The sequence below is a fragment of the Dryobates pubescens genome, chromosome 10, assembly GCF_014839835.1.
Source record: "Dryobates pubescens isolate bDryPub1 chromosome 10, bDryPub1.pri, whole genome shotgun sequence".
Lineage (NCBI taxonomy): Eukaryota > Metazoa > Chordata > Aves > Piciformes > Picidae > Dryobates > Dryobates pubescens.
This window is the reverse complement of record NC_071621.1, coordinates 37,344,361-37,361,804: the sequence shown is the minus strand read 5'-3', so window position 1 is coordinate 37,361,804 and position 17,444 is coordinate 37,344,361. Positions and strand designations below refer to the sequence as shown.

The following is a 17,444-nucleotide window of genomic DNA, read 5'->3' as shown; positions in this document are numbered from 1 at the left end:
CCGGGCGGCGCACGCCGGGCGGCGCTCACCGTGGCCGTTCCCCCGCCCCGAGGAAACCCTGCCGCAGCACACAGCACACAGCACGCAGCCCCAGCGCCCCACGCGCGGAGGCAAGCAGGGGACGCGGGGGGGCGGGGACGCGGGGGGGCGGGGACGCGGGGGGCGGGGACGCGGCCACTCTCCAATAACATGCCAGCCTCGTTCTCGCACGCCCCTCCACGCAGCACCCGGCGACGAGAGGGCGGGGCAGGTGTTTCAAGCAGCAAATCGCCGTCCCGCGGCAGAACGCCGCGAGACCGAATTCTCCTATCCGAGCCGCCGCTGCCAACTCCGACAGTGCGCGCGACCGGCACTTTTGACAGACAGCCAATGGGAAAGCCCCACTCCATAGTGCCCACCCCGGGGGTGGGTCGCACAGCGCTGCCTGCTGGGGGCGCCCGCGCAGCCTCGTTCCCTGCGCTGGGTCCTGTCGCCCGCCGCTCCCCGCGGGGGCCGGCCTGGGGCAGCCCGCGGGCGGGGGCGGCGGGGCTGCTATAAATTGTCGGGGCGGCGGGCAGCACTTGCAACTTCTGGCCATGCTGCGGCTTTTGTTGTTCCTTCTGCTGGCCGGCACCGCCGGCGCCTTGTTCTCCTCCCGTTACCGCCGCTGGGGCACCGCGCCGCCGACCGGCCCCTACCTCACCCGCTACTTCACGCAGCAGGTAGGAGCCCGCCGCGGGCCGGGGCAGCGGCTCCTGCCTCCTCTCCTCTCCCTGAGCAGCTCCCCGTGGTAAGCTGGTTTAGCACCAGCGGGCTGCGCTGGGGGTAGGTGCCGTGGGTCGGGGTGACGGGAAGCCCCTGAACACGCGTCTGTGGGTCCCGAGTGGCTGGGCACCGAGTGGGATGAGAACGACGCTGCGAAGGACCTGGGCTTGTTGGGCTGAAAACTGAGCGTGGGCCGGCAGTGTACGATTACAGCCCAGAAAGTCGACTGTAGCCTGGGGTGCATCAAGAGAAGCGTAGCCGGCAGGTCGGGGAAGGCGTCTGTGCTGCTCTGCTCTGGTGAGACTTCACCTGCAGGACTGTGCTGAGCGCTGCAGTCTTCAGTGTAAAAAAGACACAGACCTGATTTTTTTCAGGGGCGATTGTGGTTGCTGTTATAGGGAGGCACAGTAAGGGGAGAGGACGCTTTTCTAGTATTCTCTGGTTTGATTAGAATTAGGTCTGTTGCCTGCATCAGAATTTCACGTCCTGGTCCACTTAGGGTATAATGGGGAGGAGAAGGTATGTAATTCTCTGGCGTCTTGGATGACCTGTGGATTGAATGTCTCCTTTCAACTTTGTAGAAGGTGAACTTAGGATGGAATGAACAAAATAGGGAAAACTGATGTGCCTGTTGTAGTGAGTGGAGATTGGATCTCTCCATCAGCTCCTGTAATAGTCCCGAAGCTTGTTTTGATAACATACTGCAGACACCTTCCGCGTTCTGCGGTCAGCGCTGGCCACACCATCCTTTCTGCCGTAGTGTTGTAACTCTGAGGGTGACGCCTGATCGTTCGGGCACATCAGTTGTTACACAACGCTGTCATAGCATCAGTGTTACTAATTCTGTGCCATTCTGAACCGCCCTTTGTCACCGCGCTGTTACACCTCTGTCCCCAGCCCCTCTCTGAGCTGTGGTGTCACTTGGTTGTTGTCCTTGACTATCAGCACGCAGTCCCCCGTGGGCCCTCCAGTTGCCAGTGAAGGGGCAGAGCTGCAAGTACCTGAGATCCGGGGATTTTAAGAGATAGATAGATGTGGAAAGAAGAGAGGGAATAGTTCTGGTAATATCCTGTTGTAAAGCTGGTGCCACTTCTTTTTCCCTTCACTCTCTGCCATGGCCTCTTCCTCTCATACTTCAAGAAAAATGATGTTTGCTGGGAGTGGCTGCTGAGGGCAAGAGAGGTCCTGTTCACTGGCCTTGAAATCCTCACTTTTCTTGTCGAGAGACTTGCTAGTATTGTTGGAGGTGGTAGGAGGTGTGTGTGGTGATGTAATTTTTGTAGCCGTAAGAGATCTGAGTGCTGCTGCCTGGCACTTGAAAGATGTGGTGTTAGCGTAAGAGGTCTAATCCCATGGAGGACACAAGGCTGCTTTTTGTTAGTGGCGTAGCATGCGGGCCGGACAGGCAAATCTTCAGGCCGTTTGAAGTGTGCCCTGAGTGCTGCTGTCTGGAAATCTGTAGTGGAACATAAATACCATGATTAACATATTAAATAGGGGTGATGATACTTTGCCACCTCCCAGGATTCCTGAAGTTTAATTATTTACATTATAGCAGCTTATGGCATGACTCATCTTTCTGTTCTCTGCTGCTCTTTCTTAGCTAAGGTTCCTGTTTCGATTCTCATTCCTCCCTTCAGCTTTCAACATGAGTTGACAGTGTTTATATACGATCACACAACATAAAAATTGTTTCATAATAGGACAAAATACTTTGCTGTCACAAAGACAACGTTCTATACACTTACTGATCCTAACAAAATCTCTTTGAATAGAGTCTCTAAATATTTGATACATAAAAGAAAACTTTGACAAGTCTAAGCAGCTGTCTTGCATGTTGCTTGAACGTACCTCTGGAGCACTGTGAGCAGCGTGTTAGTGTTACATGCTGGAGAGGCGAGTTTCAGAAGCTGAGAATTTTTGTTAGAATCGCAGCCTCTTGCTGTGAAGGCCTTCCAGATCTGTGGCATTGCTTGAGAGTTCGCTGTCAGCCTTTACTGAGAAGCAATGATCTCTAAGTCTGCTGCCATAAAAATGGAGAAATAGCAGGGTCAGAGTTCAGCTCAACACTTACATTGAACTTCCTCCTGTTTACCACTTTAAGTATCAGGCACCCCTGATGGTAGGGCTAAGGTCCAGAATACTGAGAAACAAGTCAAGCAATGCTTGTGTCAGTGTGCTGAGGATCTTAGCTCGCATAGTAGCCTGTGTATGTCCTTAACAACTCTAATTTCTTTGGTTTAGGGGTGTGATTTATTCCCCCCTTTCCCAAAAGTAGCCAATGCCTTTCAGCCCTCTACTCCTCCAGTGCATGAGCTGAATCACCCCAGTGTAAAGGTACTTCATGCTGACCTAGATTAGGAGGTGGTCCTTGAGGGGGAAACTCTGCCATCACCCAGATCTTTACATTTGTATCTGCACTGAAGAGGTTGGTCTCCTTTTCAACTCTTCTGATGCACTAGCATGGCTTTTGTAGGCAAGGCAGTTCCCACTTCTGTTTTGGTAGCCTTCTTGCTAAAAGGTTGCTTGTGATTCGAGCATTAAATGAACCCATCCAAACCCAAACTTTACCAAGAATGATATGTAGAGTGTACAGAACTGCAGGGAGATCACCACTATCTGAGTCACTTCTTTGTGGGTTCATCACCACAATTAAAAGTCATTGGAAGGGCTTGGTGAGACATCCAAGAACCATCTCTACTTCTATTTGCCCAAGAAATAGCAAGGAGAGTCTGGAGTCAGGCAGCTTTCCTGACCTTTGTGGATCCTTATCTTGCACCTTTGCATTGCTTTGTTTGACACCCATCAGTGTAACAAAAATCATAGCCCAAGAGCATGTGATGCTTTCAGTGCAGTCCTGCTGAGAGGATGAGGCCTGACATTTCCTGGTATTTGAAGGCTTCTCATCATACATTGTCTTTTCACAAGAGAGTGGCAATTGTCTTTTCAGGCAGTTTGGTAATTGATGGCTGTGTGTGACTTAATGTGCTGGTGGACCCTTCACCCCAGTCACATTTTGTATGCACACCACTTGCTTTGTGAACTGCTAGGGGTTGTCTAAGAACCAGTGTGACAGGTACAAACTGACTTCTGTTCAGCAAGTCGCTGGGCCTGGCCCTCCAGTCAGATTGTCCTGTGAACTAATACCCATTAATTGTCACTGTTTCCAGAAGATCAGTTTGATTACCCTTGATAACTTCCTAGTTTGCATACTTATGTCAGTGTTTCATAGCTCAGTAAGTTCTTTCTGCTCTAAAACACATGTTGTGTGTACATGAAAGGAACCTATGTTGAAGTTTCAGTGTAATGAAGGCTATAAAGTAATGCAACTTCTCTTTTCTGCCTTTAATAACCTATTTTGTGTTACAGACTGAAGCTGAGAGGCATAGAAAATTAAAGTCTTGTTTGAAAGTGAGAAAATTAGAATGCAAGTTCCAAGCCAGAAAAGAGAATGAGAAGAGTCATTGGAATGTGCTGCCCAGGGAGGTGGTGGAGTCGCTGTCCCTGGAGGGGTTCAAGAGGGGACTGGACGTGGCACATGGTGCCATGGTCTAGTCGTGAGGTCTGTGGTGACGGGTTGGACTCGATGATCCTCGAGGTCTCTTCCAACCTTGGTGATACTGTGTGAGACTGCAAAGGAGAAGTGAAGATATCTGTCTGTATCTGTATCTCTCTAGATATGAGTATGCCTATCTCTGTGTGTATTTTTTATACATACATAATTTTTCCCAGCTGTGGTCCTTCCTGTTTTACAGGAGGGGCCAATTTAAAGGAAGCCAGTGAACCCCAGAATTTTCCTGTGCTAACTGAAAATCAGTGCTACATCAAAAACCAACCTGACTTCACTCAGGTTGACTTGCATCAATGTGCAGAGTAAGAGAAATTGGACCACCTTTTTGATGACAATTCTGCCTTAATTTAATACAAACTAAGGGTGCACTTTTGCTCTTAAACTAGTGTTGCATCTGTGGTACTCACAAGAAGGAAGTTTACAGTTAGAGAAAGAGACCTCTCTAATGCAGTTCAGCATTTTTCAGCATTTGAAGTTTTCATTGTGCTACGCAATTGAGTGTCACTGAAAATGCTTGTACAACAGTTATATATAAGCTCCTGTATTGTTAATGGAGTAATTTTTCAGCCATGGGCCTAAAACTCATGTATTAAGATAATAAAATGTATTGAGATGTCCAGCAGGTCTAGGGAGGTTCTTCTCCCCCTCTACTCTGCCCTGGTGAGACCACACCTGGAATACTGTGCCCAGCTTTGGGCTCTGCAGTTCAAGGGAGACTGAGATCTGCTGGAGAGAGTCTAATGGAGAGCCATGAGGATGCCTCTGACTTGAACATCTCCCCTGTGAAGAGAGACTGAGATCCCTGGGGCTGTTTAGTCTTGAGAAGACTGAGGTGGGATCTGATCAGTGTCTATAAATATCTGAGGGGTGGGTGTCACGTGGAGGGGGCCCAGCTCTTTTAGGTGGTGTGCAGTAGTAAGACAAGGCACAACGGGTACAAGCTCAAACATAAAAGGTTTCACCTCAACATGAGGAGAAACTTCTCTACAGTGAGGGTGACAGAGCACTGGAACAGGCTGCCCAGAGAGGTTGTGGAGTCTCCTTCTCTAGATATATTCAAAATCTGCCTGGTGCACTCCTGTGCAGACCACCCTGGGTGATCCTGCTTTGGCATTGGGGTTGGACCTGATGATCTCTGGAGGTCCCTTCCAACCTCTCATGCTCTGTTCTGTGAGGTTATAACTTCTAATTTTGATTAAGAGTTTTGTCAGCATTTTACAGTGACTCAGGTTGGTGTCTTGGGACAGTGTCATATGGGAATGGTAAAGATGGGTTTGTTGTTAATCTCTGGCACCATGATAGAAGAGCATTTTTAACTTCTGGTGAAGGAAAAAACAAAGTGCTGTTTACAGAGCCCCTTGGTACCAATTAAAAGTTGTGTCAGTGGGTAGAGGAGACGTGATGCTGATGTTTGTCTCTGAGGTGGATTGCTTGGAATATGTTTTACTCATTAAGCAGTACAGGGGTACTTGGCAGCTCTTCCTCGGTGATTTCATAGTGTGATTTAAAACAGGAGCTGCAAACTGTAAGCCACGTCCATAAGTAGAAACAATAGCTGTTACTCAGTGGACAGGAAAACAGGGAAGTCCTTATTAAAGCTTGTCAGTGAATCTTTATTTTTATGCACTACTTATCTGTGGGTCACAATGCAGACATCAGCTTCTCAAATTAAGCAGGAAGCACTTAATTTCCTCACAACTTGCAGCCTTTCTTTTTCAAGTGAGCAGTTAATAATAGAGCCTACAAAAAGCATCAGTGGTCACTGCTGGCACTGAAAAGAAGCTTGGTTGTTAAATTATTTTTGTGACAATCTCAGTAGCTTTAATCATTGAAAGCTGAAATAGGCCTCTGAAGGTGTTCTGATAGACTGTCTCAGTTAAAGACATGTTGAAGGACTAAACACTGAACAAAACTGCTTATGGCTGAAGGGGCAACGAGTTCAGAAGCTGGATGTGCAGAGAACACCTCCTGGTGACTTCACTGAGGTGGTTGTGATTGGTAGGAATTGCCCATCAACTTGCAGCAGCTGCATCAAAAGCTCTGAATGTATTGCCTTTTAATTTGAGGAGAGGAGTGGGAGGGGAGTCCAGGAGGAGGATGAAGTTAAAAATGGAATTTGATGCTAATGTATTCTGTATTGATGTCTTCATCTGAAGAGATCAAAAAGGAGAGGGACACCTCATAAGAGTGTCTAGAAATAGGAGAAGGGAGAATGGTTTTAAGATGAGGGAGAGTAGGTTAAGACTGCCTTCTAGGAAGAAGCTCTTTCAGTATGAGGGTGGTGATGCTCTGGAATAGGTTGCTCAGGGAGGTTGTGGATGCCTCTTCCCTGAGGATGTTCAAGGCCAGGCTGGGGAAGACCTTGAGCAGCCCAGTCTAGCTGAGAGGTGTCCCTGCCCATGTTGGGGAGGTTGGAGATGATCTCACACACAGAATCACCAAGGTTGGAAGAGACCTCAAAGATCATCAGGTCCAACCTTTCACCACAGACCTCATGACTAGCCCATGGCACCAAGTGCCACATCCAATCTCCTCTTGAACACCTCCAGGGATGGTGACTCCACCACCTCCCTGGGCAGCCCATTCCAGTGGCTAACAGCTCAGGTGATCTCTAAGGTCCCTGCCAAGCTAAGCCATTCTATGAAAACCAGCCAACAGCATAAGCAGTTGTAGACTGTGCAGGTAATGTGTTACACTACACCAAACTGGCGAGAGACTGGGGCACACCTGATTATTAAATGCTTTTAAATCTTAAACTGAAAAAATAACCTTACTGTCCTTGAAATTTTCACTTTTTCAGGTAAAAAACCCCAAAATACTCCAGAATGCATGAAATAAATGTGATGGGGAAAGCCAAGCTGCCCTCTGGTGTCTTCCATGCACTTACAAAACGGTTTCTTTTGTCTTTTTTCAAGCATGTGCAGTGATAGCAATTAGACATGGGCAGCAGCATGTGGATTGCATCCCTTTTCAGCAGTCAGATACTCTCCTTCTTGCTGCTGGTGTAGGGGGATGGTTTTTTTGGGTGTATTTCCAACTTTTAATTGCTGCCTCCTGTGCTTTAGTTCAGCCCTAGGGTGCATGCCATGTTTTCTGATATTCAGCACTGTTACAGTGCTGCCTCCAAGTAACATTATTAATGTTAAACATGCTGCTCTCTGAACACAGAGAGTGAGCAAAGGAACAAAACTTCTGATCCTTTTGGGCTCTTGTGTCTAGCTTCAATTTGCCGTAATGCCTTTCTCCAGTATTCACTCCTACAGCCAAGACACAAAGCTTATGCACAAGCTTAACCTTGTGTCAGTCTTATAAGTGAGTGTGATTGGTGAAGATTATCTGGAAAAGGTACTTGTAAGTAAGGTTTGAGAGGTCTGTCCCTTTTCTGAAGAGGAGAGCATTCACTGAAAGCTCTGCCTTGCATGGGATGTGAATGTGTGGGGAGCTACATTACTGTGCTGGGGAGGGACTTTTTAGGGTGCTGGGTTGTGACAGGACTAGGGGGAGTGGATCCAAGCTAGAGCAGGGTAGGTTTAGATTAGATGTTAGGAAGAAGCTCTTTACCATGAGGGTGGTGAGACACTGGAACAGGTTGCCCAGGGAGGTGGTGGAAACTCCATCCCTGAATGTGGTTCTGGGCAACCTGATCTAGTGGAGGGTGTCCCTGCCGATGGCAGGGGGGATTGGAACTGGATGATCCTTGAGGTCCCTTCCAACCCTGACCATTCTGTGATTTTTGTGCTCTAGCTCCTGCCTCTGACTGGACACACCTGATGTGTCCATATCCACCTGGTGGTGATGGGTCTCCTTTCCTTCCTCATCAATTTATTTTGCTTCCAAAAGGCCTAAGTTTTCTTGCATTGTGAGACAAAAAAAAACCCCTTTGTAAAAAGCATCTCTGCAGGGGCCCAGTGTGGAAAAAAGTAGTCCTAGGTAAGCTAATGTGGTAGCTTCAATGTACAACTTCCTTTCAAGATGCCAGGAACAGAAAGTGATGGGCACCAGCCCCTTTGACTTCAGCAGGGTGTGGGCTGAGGCCAGGCTGAACTGGAGGAAGTGGGTGAAAGCAGAACTAGCATTAACAAAACGTTTGATTTGTGCCCCAAAGCAGCAGCTGACTTTGCCCTACTGCATGATTCACTGAAACCTGTGTCTTCCACAAAGGTTGTTCAGAACTGTGTGCTGCTCTGGGAGTGCTGACATTTCTGTGGGGTTTCCTGGACAGTGATAGAATGCAGCCCACCTCCAAGTGTACAGTTTTCAGTCCTGTGAGTCCTTGCTATCAGGACAGGAATGTAGAGTTTCCTTAACTCCTAAGCAGGAGCTCCTCACCTACAAAGCGGTGGGAAATGGCTTTTGGCAATGTCTGTTCTGAGCCAGGGCAGTTCATAACAAAATGTTCTTGCCTATTTTAAAGTTGAAAAAGGGAAACAGAAGGATCTGCTTTGTATAAACAATCTGAGAGCCTGTATTTCATAGAATGGAGGTCCCTTCCAACCCAAACCAAAGGTCATCTAGTCCAGTCCCCTCTGCAGTCAGCAGGGGCATCCTCAACTAGATCAGGTTGCCCAGAGCCCTGTTGAGCCTCACTCTGAATACCTTCAGGGATGGGGCCTCAACCACCTCCCTCAGATGGTAATACAGTTGCTTTGCTATGAGAAGAAAAGCATTTATGCTCCCTGGGGGCTAAGTGCACTGGTATAAATACCCATTGTTTATCCATGTTTGCTAGAGCTTTTGAGCTACTGGAGAACTTTGTTATGGTTGTGACAAGAGACCTGGATGTTTCTGTGGTAAAGTAGAGCCATCTGTAGAGAGACTCTTTATCTGCAGGGAGCCATGGATGTTATTTCCCTGAATGCTGCTGGTCTTCCTGTAATTCCACGTGCCGATGTCTGGGAACACCCTGCAAGCAGAAAGTTGTTCTGTGTTCAGAGATGTTGCAGGCTTGCCAAGGCAGGAGTTGCTCTGTGGTGGGTTTGATATTGCATAAGGGCTGTATGACTAATTGCTGCTTTGATGCTTTCTTTTGTGAATTTTTCTTTCCCCCCCTTAATGCTTGTTCGAATTAGTGGCTATTAAGTAAGTGATCCACAGTGGCACATGTAAAAGCTGTAGCACTTGTGTATCTGAGTACATTATGTAGGTATTAATTGTCTTAATACAAATAACCTGCAGATCCTGCACTGAGCTTCCACCGTTTCACCTGTGCTTGGTCTCACTAGAATGTCTGGAGGGGTGACAGGATAGTTTTCCTGTGTGTTTTCACTACATCTGCCCCTTCTCCCATGGATGCCCTGAGGAATAAGCTGTAGAAATTAAAAATGCAAATAATAGTGGCAGGAAGGCAAAAAGAGCAACTTTCTTTGCAGCTCTGAAAATTGGGGAAATAAAACATTTGGAAAGATTAAACTTGAGCTGAAATTATTCAGCACAGTAGGAAGTTCTCTCCCTGTTGGGTGGGATGGGTAGAGGCATCTGAGATATTTTATTTGACTAAATGAAAATACTGTGTGGAATCTGAAATGCTGTTCATGTCTCTTGCTTAAAAGAAAAGGACTGAGGAAGCCTTTCCAATGTTTTTGTGAGAGAAGGTTGAACTTGCTTTGAAACATCTTTTGCTTAAATAATAAGTCCTACACAGAACTTCAGGATAGTCTCAGCAAAACTGCTTAACCTGTATACTGCTTAACCTATGACATATTAAAGGTTTGTGTCCAGTTTTTTTCTGTTCATAGAATGCCAGGTTGGAAGAGACCCCAAGAGTCATCTGGTCCATCCTTTCTAGGTGGTGGTGTAGTTTAAATGCGATGGCCCAGCACCCTGTCAGGATGAGTCTTAAACCAGACCAGTGTAGGGGAGCCTGCCTCAACAAAGAGAGGTTTTCTGGCCTATGTGAAGATCTGTGTCCTTGACAAGTTATGAGCAGGTTGGCAGTGTGAGGAGAGTCCCCCAACACACACACTGAGAAGCATGCTAAAGCAGAGGACAGAGTTGGGAAAAGAGAGGAGGTGCCTGGGATGCAGCATGTGTGGGGCTGGTGGTGGATGCAATCCTCCTAATGTGATGGATTGGTAATTCAGTCTGGAGGGCAGATGGAAAAAAATACAGACCTTTAATTTAGGTCTGCTGAGGGTTTGAGAGACCTTTCACAAGGTAGCTTGGTTTTTACTGGCATACTGCATCTTCTGCATGTTTATTTTGGCCCTGTGAAGCACTTGGGGTAATACAGCTCTGACCTGGCTGTTCCATAGGTATTGCCCCATCCCTCATCCAGCAGAGCTCCACCGGGGTAATAATGCCTTAAGTGGAAGCAGCAATCACAGGAATGTTGGGGTTTTACTGCCATGGTGGTTTGGTTTCAGTTTCTGTAGTGGATAGAGACACAAGCCTCTCCATTGCTTGGAGGAGAACAGTGTCAGGGAAATGGGGAGTGTGGTTGGGGACTGTAAGCTGTAAAGCTGATTGAGGAGTTGAAGTGACTCCTGCCATCTCCTGCCTCGTTCTCACTCCTGTGCTGGAGCTTTGCAGCTGTCAGGTGTGGGGCACAAAGTGTTGGAAGGGCCTGTGTGACCTCTTGAGCTGTCCTTCCACCCAGGAGAGTTATAACAAGGGACTGCATCTTCCCTGTGACTACTGCAGGATTTTCACCTAAGTAATTAAAGCATAAATATGTTTAGAGACTTCATTTTTGCATTGCAAACAGAATCTGGAGTTTCCACTTGCAGCACAAAGTCTCCTAATGGTTTGTGGAGGTTGAAAGCAATTTGTTTGCATTCTCCTTAGCTGCTTGGGTTTCCAACATTAAAAAAAGTTCAGTCATGTATTGTTTGGGAACTGTTTGTTTCTAACAAAGGCTGACCTGAATGGCCTGGTGCTTTCCTGCAGCATGTGCTGTTGTTTGGTCTTTTCAAGTGCCTAGTCCAAACTCCATGACTCAGGGCAGAGGTAGAGTTCCTGTCTGAGGCTTTCCTTGTCTGTGGTTTTTAATCAGTGAGGTGATAAATGAGTGCTAAAAGCAAACTCTGTTAAACAGTGGCAGCCTCCCAAGAGCAGGTGACGTGGTTTCTGCAGCATAAAAGAAGCTTCAGTAAAACACGTGGAGCGTGATTCTAGTTAAAGATCAGTGTGTTCACAAGGCCATAATGGCAATGGAAGAGATCCCTCCATTGCAGGGATCTGAAGCCTGTGCTTGTTCTGGGAAGCAAGTTCACCTGAAACCTACTTCCACCCCAGGAAAAAAGTTGAAACATTTGCTCTGGGCCATTGCTAGTAGAGTAGATGTTTAAACCAATAAACTGGCAAAAAGCCTGCATATTGTCATCCCAGCATGGTGAGGGTTGGAGGGGACTCTTGGAGATCAGCTAGTCCAGCCCCCCTGCTAAAGCAGGTTCACCTAGAGCTGGTTGCACAGGAATGCATCCAGGCAGGTTTTGAAAGCCTCCAGAGAAGGAGACTCCACAGCCTCTCTGGGCAGCCTGTTCTGGTGTGCTGTCACTAAAGAAGTTTTTCTTCATGTTCAAGTGGCACTTCCTGTGCTCCCTTTTGTGCCTTTTGACCCCTGTTCTGTCACTGGGCACCACTGAAAAGAGTCTGGCCTCACCCTCTTGGCACCTGCCTTTTAGATGCTGATAAGCCTTGAGAAGATCCTTCTCAGTCTTCTCCAGGCTGAACAGTCCCAGGTCTCACAGCCTGTCTTTGTGAGAGATGCTCCAGTCCCCTCGTCATCTTCATAGCCCTCTGCTGGACTTCCTCCTGTAGTTCCATCTGCCTCTTGACCAGAGGAGCCCAGACCTGGACACATGCTCCAGACAGGGCCTTACTAGGGCAGAGCAGAGTGGGAGGAGAACCTCCCTCAACCTGTTGGTCATGCTCTTGTTAATGCACCTCAAGATACTGTTGCCTGTCTTGGCCACAAGAGTAAATTGCTGGTTCATGATTATCTTCCGCCTCCATGTGTTGTTAAATGTGACACAATCATGAAATAAAACTAAATCCAGTGGACAAAACCTCCTGAATTACAGAGAGTGGAAAATTGCAGTGAGGAGAGGCTGAGGCAGCTGGGGTTGCTTAGCCGGGAGAAGAGGAGGCTCAGGGGAGACCTTCTTGCTCTCTACAACTACCCAAAAGGGGATTATAGACACGTGGGGGTTGGTCTCTTCTCCCAGATACACTGCACCAGAACAAGAGGACACAGTCTCAAGCTGTGCCAGGGAAAGTTTAGGCTGGAGGTGAGGAAAAAGTTCTTCCCAGAAAGAGTAACTGACCATTGGAATAGAATAGAATAGAATGTGCTGCCCAGGGAGGTGGTGGAGTCACCATCACTAGAAGTGTTCAAAAAAGGATTGGATGTGGCTCTTGAAGCCATGGTTTAGTTAGTCCTGAGGTGTTGGGTGACAGGTTGGACTTGATGATCTCTGAGGTCTTTTCCAGCCTGACTGGTTCTATGACACAGTCTCTATCTCCCAACTCTCTCACGTTTTTTGTGTAGGATGTTCAGGTGAGTGAGTTAACCTAGCTCATGCAAGGTGTAGTTTACATCTCTCTGCTCTTCCACAGAGCATCAAATGATTAAGCATTTAAACAGACTGGTGGTGATCTCCAATCTCTGCCGACCATTGTATAAGCCTAGAAAGCAAGGAAGTATCTCGTCCTTGCATGCAAAATGGAAAAGATAAGACAAAGCTCAGCTTGATTTGTCTTGTCTTCTTTCTTGTCTTCCTTTTTTCTGCACTAAATGGTCAGGGACAAACAGAAACCTACCAGCTGCTGTTGAGATGAAGCTGCAGGCCTGGCAGGCTGTGATACACCCAATGTGCAGTGGCAGGAAACAGAGCAGCAACAATAGTGCTGGGGGGAGACTCTTTTAAACCAGGTTTTAATTTGCTTTCATCGCTAGTTCTGTGTCTCCCCAGCTATGAAGGCATAAATGGTGTCTGAGTTAGTATTTGTCGTGGTGTTCTATTACTGTAGTGGGTTTTTTGTGGGCTTGATTGTTTAGTTTGTATGTAGTGATAGTTGTAACAGAAGTTGGCGCCTCCTTGAGTACGATGGTGCACACAGAGGTGGCAGGGTCGTTCCTGCCCTCATGACCTTCCAAATTAAATGGAGGAAACAAAGATTATAAAAAAGGAAAGGAAACAAAACTGATGGAGCCAGCTAACTGGACTGGAGTCCCACAGCCTGTCAGGGGTGAAACTAGAAATAGAAACACATCAGTGAAATCCCAGAGAGGCTACTGCCGGCACTGCTGTTCACGCAGGAGGATATCCTCAGACTATCCTGTATCTTCCTGTCCTCAGGAAATCATTCAGACAGGATGGGCACTCAAAACAACTCCATGAACGTGTGGAGGGTGGAACATGACTCTGAAACCCCCCTGGCTTCTCCCCAGTACAACTGATGCTTTCATGGAGAATATGCAAATTTGGGAAAACAAAGCTGTTGCACAGAGGGCTGAAAGTCAAAGCGTGACAGAAAAGCTTTTAGACGCTCAGAGTCTTGCCAGAAGCTCAAACTTAAACCTGTCAGGTGCTGATTTACTGCCTTGAATGACATTGACAGCTTCCAGGCAGAAGCTGTGAATTATAGCCTTCACAAAAACCAACCAAACAAAACCCAAACCAAAACAAAAAACCCCACAAACAGACCAGAAGACTTGGGTTTGCTGTCCTCTCTCTGTAAGCACTACCAACCTTAAGGTGCTGCTGAGGAGGAAGTGGGTTTTAGCCCACATGTCCTGTTTTGCCTTCACTTTAGTCATGGCCACAATTCCTGAGTACTGCCAGAGTACATTAAGCAGGCTAACATCTGTGCAGTAACTAACTAATGTTTGTTGTGCCCTTTTTTTGTCATACCCCCAGGAGAGACATGTGGCAGAGTGACTTGTTTTGGTGTAGATGGGCTTCCAAAACAACAACGAAGTGTATTAAAAATCCTTACCCTGAGATAAGCCATCCCAGATGGCTCAAGAGAAGCACATGATACATGTCCACGTATAAGGTAAAGTCAAAGGAACATGCCGTGTACTTCGAGTGGAAGGCAGCAAGTTGGGTTTATTGCCCTTCCTTTCAGTGTTGATTTGGTCAGGGATTGGACCAGTCCAGAGAGGGCTTTTTGACCTGAGCCTATGAGCTGCCCTTTGCTGTAGAAAGCTTCTTTGGGCTGAAGGAACAAAGCTGCCCACTTGAACCTTCAGTGTGGAGCTCTTGTCGGCTTCCTGGGCACAAACGTCTGGTGCTGCCTGCTGCACCTCCACGAGTGCGGTGCTCAGCAGCCGTGCTTTGGGGAGTGGCTGCCTCTGAAGCAGTCTGTGTGTTTGTATTTTCCCCAAATGCTTGGTGAGTCTTTGGACTCAAAGGTGTGCAGGAAAATAGGTGATTCCTTTTGTTAATCAAACAAGGCTCATGATTTCTGTACATGGAGCCGAAATGGAGCCTACCTCAGCTGGCAATACCTTCATTACTTACATAGAATACATACATAGAATAAACCAGGTTGGAAGAGACCTTCAAGATCATGGCGTCCAACCCATCAACCAATCCAACACCACCTAAACAACTAACCCACGGCACCAAGCACCCCATCAAGTCTCCTCCTGAAAACCTCCTCCTGAAAACACTTCTCCTTCTGTTTGTACTCATTAATACCAGAGTGACCATATCTGTGTTGGCATTTTATGTGCATCATACTTCCATTTGTAAAACGTTGCTGTTGCATTGCTGCTGCTGACTGCATTCTTATTCTAACCAAATTTGCTGGCTAGTCCCATTCAGAGGAGCTGAAAACTTTAGGCTGTGTAACTGGATTTATCCTGGAATATTTCAGTTTTGGAGGAGATCTGTGTGTCATCTGGTCCCAGCTCCCACTCAAGCAGGGCCAATTTCAGAGCTGTATTGGGTTGCTCAGGCCCTTCTCCTTACAGTTGTTGCCAGGAGGTCAGCAGCAATTATGAGAATCGTAATTAGCAAGACCTTGTATGTGCTGATCTGTACCTTAACCTCACTGACAGTTAAGGTGTTGTCATGTGTCCTAACCTGCTCGCTTCGTTTGTGGTAGTGGTCTGCTCTCACCAAGTCTGTTTGCAGAAGTCACTGCTTTTGTCCTACTCCCCTTGTGTTCAGCGTGGAGAAGAAATTTGCTGGTTCAAGTTTTTTAATGAAGTCTGACTTAAAAACTTATCTGGATGCTTTGAGTCATGACATACACTGCTCACAGTTTGTAGTGGTGGTGTAGGTTGGATTTGTACCCTAACAAATGGGAGGTTTGCCCCTGTTTGCCACAGTGGCTTGGAATGCTGGAAGCAAAATGAAGTTGTATTTACAAAAGTGGACTAAATGCAAAATTATAATAGGCAATAAACACATACAGGGTGTCATTGTGCCCTGTACTCTGCTTTGGTTAGGCTGCACCTTCAGTACTGTGTCCAGTTCTGGGCCCCTCAGTTTAGGAAGGACATCGAGAGACTTGAACATGTCCAGAGAAGGGCAACAAGGCTGGGGAGAGGCCTTGAGCACAGCCCTGTGAGGAGAGGCTGAGGGAGCTGGGGTTGCTTAGCCTGGAGAAGAGGAGGCTCAGGGGAGACCTCATTGCTCTCTACAACTACCTGAAAGGTGGTTGTATCCAGGAAGGGGTTGGTCTCTTCTCCCAGGCAACCAGCACCAGAACAAGGGAACATAGTCTCAAGCTGTGCCAGGGGAGGTTTAGACTCGAGGTGAGGAGAAATTTCTTCACTGAGCGAGTCGTTCGTCATTGGAATGTGCTGCCCAGGGAGGCGGTGGAGTCACCGTCCCTGGAGGTGTTAAAGAGAGGATTGGATGTGGCACTTGGTCATGAGGTCTGTGGTGACAGGTTGGACTCGATGATCTTGGAGGTCTCTTCCAACCTGAGTGATACTGTGCTATCCACAATTCAACAACCTCAGAAATCCCCCCTTACACAATAATTGAGCTCTTCTCCCCCTTACCCCTCTGCACACAAAGGCCCAAAGGAAGCTACAGGCAGCTAGCCTGGTCTTGTCTTCCCCCCCCCCCCCCCCCCCGCCGATACCTCACACACACAGCCAAAACAAGAGATTATTCTGGCAGGAGCAAGGTCAAGAGACAAGCAGCAAGCAAGGCACAGGGAGAAAAGAGAGGGAGCTCTCTGTGGTGCAAAAGATGAGATTTTTAAGGACCCAGTGGGGTGATACAAAGTTCTTGCATTATTCTGTGTCCAATCCCTAAAGCCGTTCATTCTTCAGACTCGAAGTCTGTGGAAAGTGCTTATTTACAGAGGGTGTCTAAGCTGGGCACTAGCTCTAAACTCTGACGGGGTTCAGTACTCTGTTACTTCCCGCCGTTAGTGGGGGTTATTTGTTGGCAAGTGAACTGCTCCAAAGGATGGTGTCCGAAAACATTGGTTGAGTGAGAAGCGGCAGCTCCCGGGCGCAGCCCTGCGTGTTGCTGCGGCGCAGTTTAGCTGCACGACAGCTCCATCTGCTGCCCTTCACCCCGAACTTTCCCCTTGTGGCCAAACCTCTGCCTTCAGGGTGTGATTCTTGTGCTGCCTCTCTGACTTTGTACTTCTTGAAACAGTTTCTACTCTTGTGAAGAGATGCTCCTTGGGGCACCTCCAAACTGTGTTTTGATGTTGTGCATGCAGAATTTCTTCGAGTTTCTTGGCAGTAACCAGCAGCTGTGGCATTTCTCTTGTTCTCTCTCTGCTTGACAAACATTATGATTTTTATAGTCATATTATGGGTCTTACCTGTGGAAAGACAAGTTGCTAAGAGGTGTGAAGCCCCATCACCTAGCCATGAAGGAGCTCCTGCTCTTTAATGGAGTGACTGGTACTTGCTAGTTATTGTTTTTATCTTTTGCACATCTCCTTGGGTTTGTGTTATGAATATTAGAATACATAGAATACATAGAATAAACCAGGTTGGAAGAGACCTTCAAGATCATCGCGTCCAACCCATCAACCAATGCAACACCGCCCAACTAACCCACGGCACCAAGCACCCTGTCAAGTCTTCTCCTAAAAACCTCCAGTGATGGCGACTCCACCACCTCCCCAGGCAGCCCATTCCAATGTGCAATCACTCTTTCTGTATAGAACTTTTTCCTAACATCTAGCCTGAACCTCCCCTGGC

General features: G+C 47.4%; 1 protein-coding gene across 1 annotated transcript in view; it reads left to right on the top strand.

The window, feature by feature from the left end:
• The first annotated feature begins 444 nt into the window (after window positions 1-444).
• Window positions 445-17,444, top strand: part of PRCP (prolylcarboxypeptidase) — a 36,375-nt gene continuing 19,375 nt past the window's right edge. Inside the window, exon 1 of the mRNA XM_054164775.1 lies at window positions 445-701. Within this exon, the coding sequence (XP_054020750.1) occupies window positions 576-701 (126 nt within the window). The 5' untranslated portion in view covers window positions 445-575. The remainder of the gene's footprint in view (window positions 702-17,444) is intronic.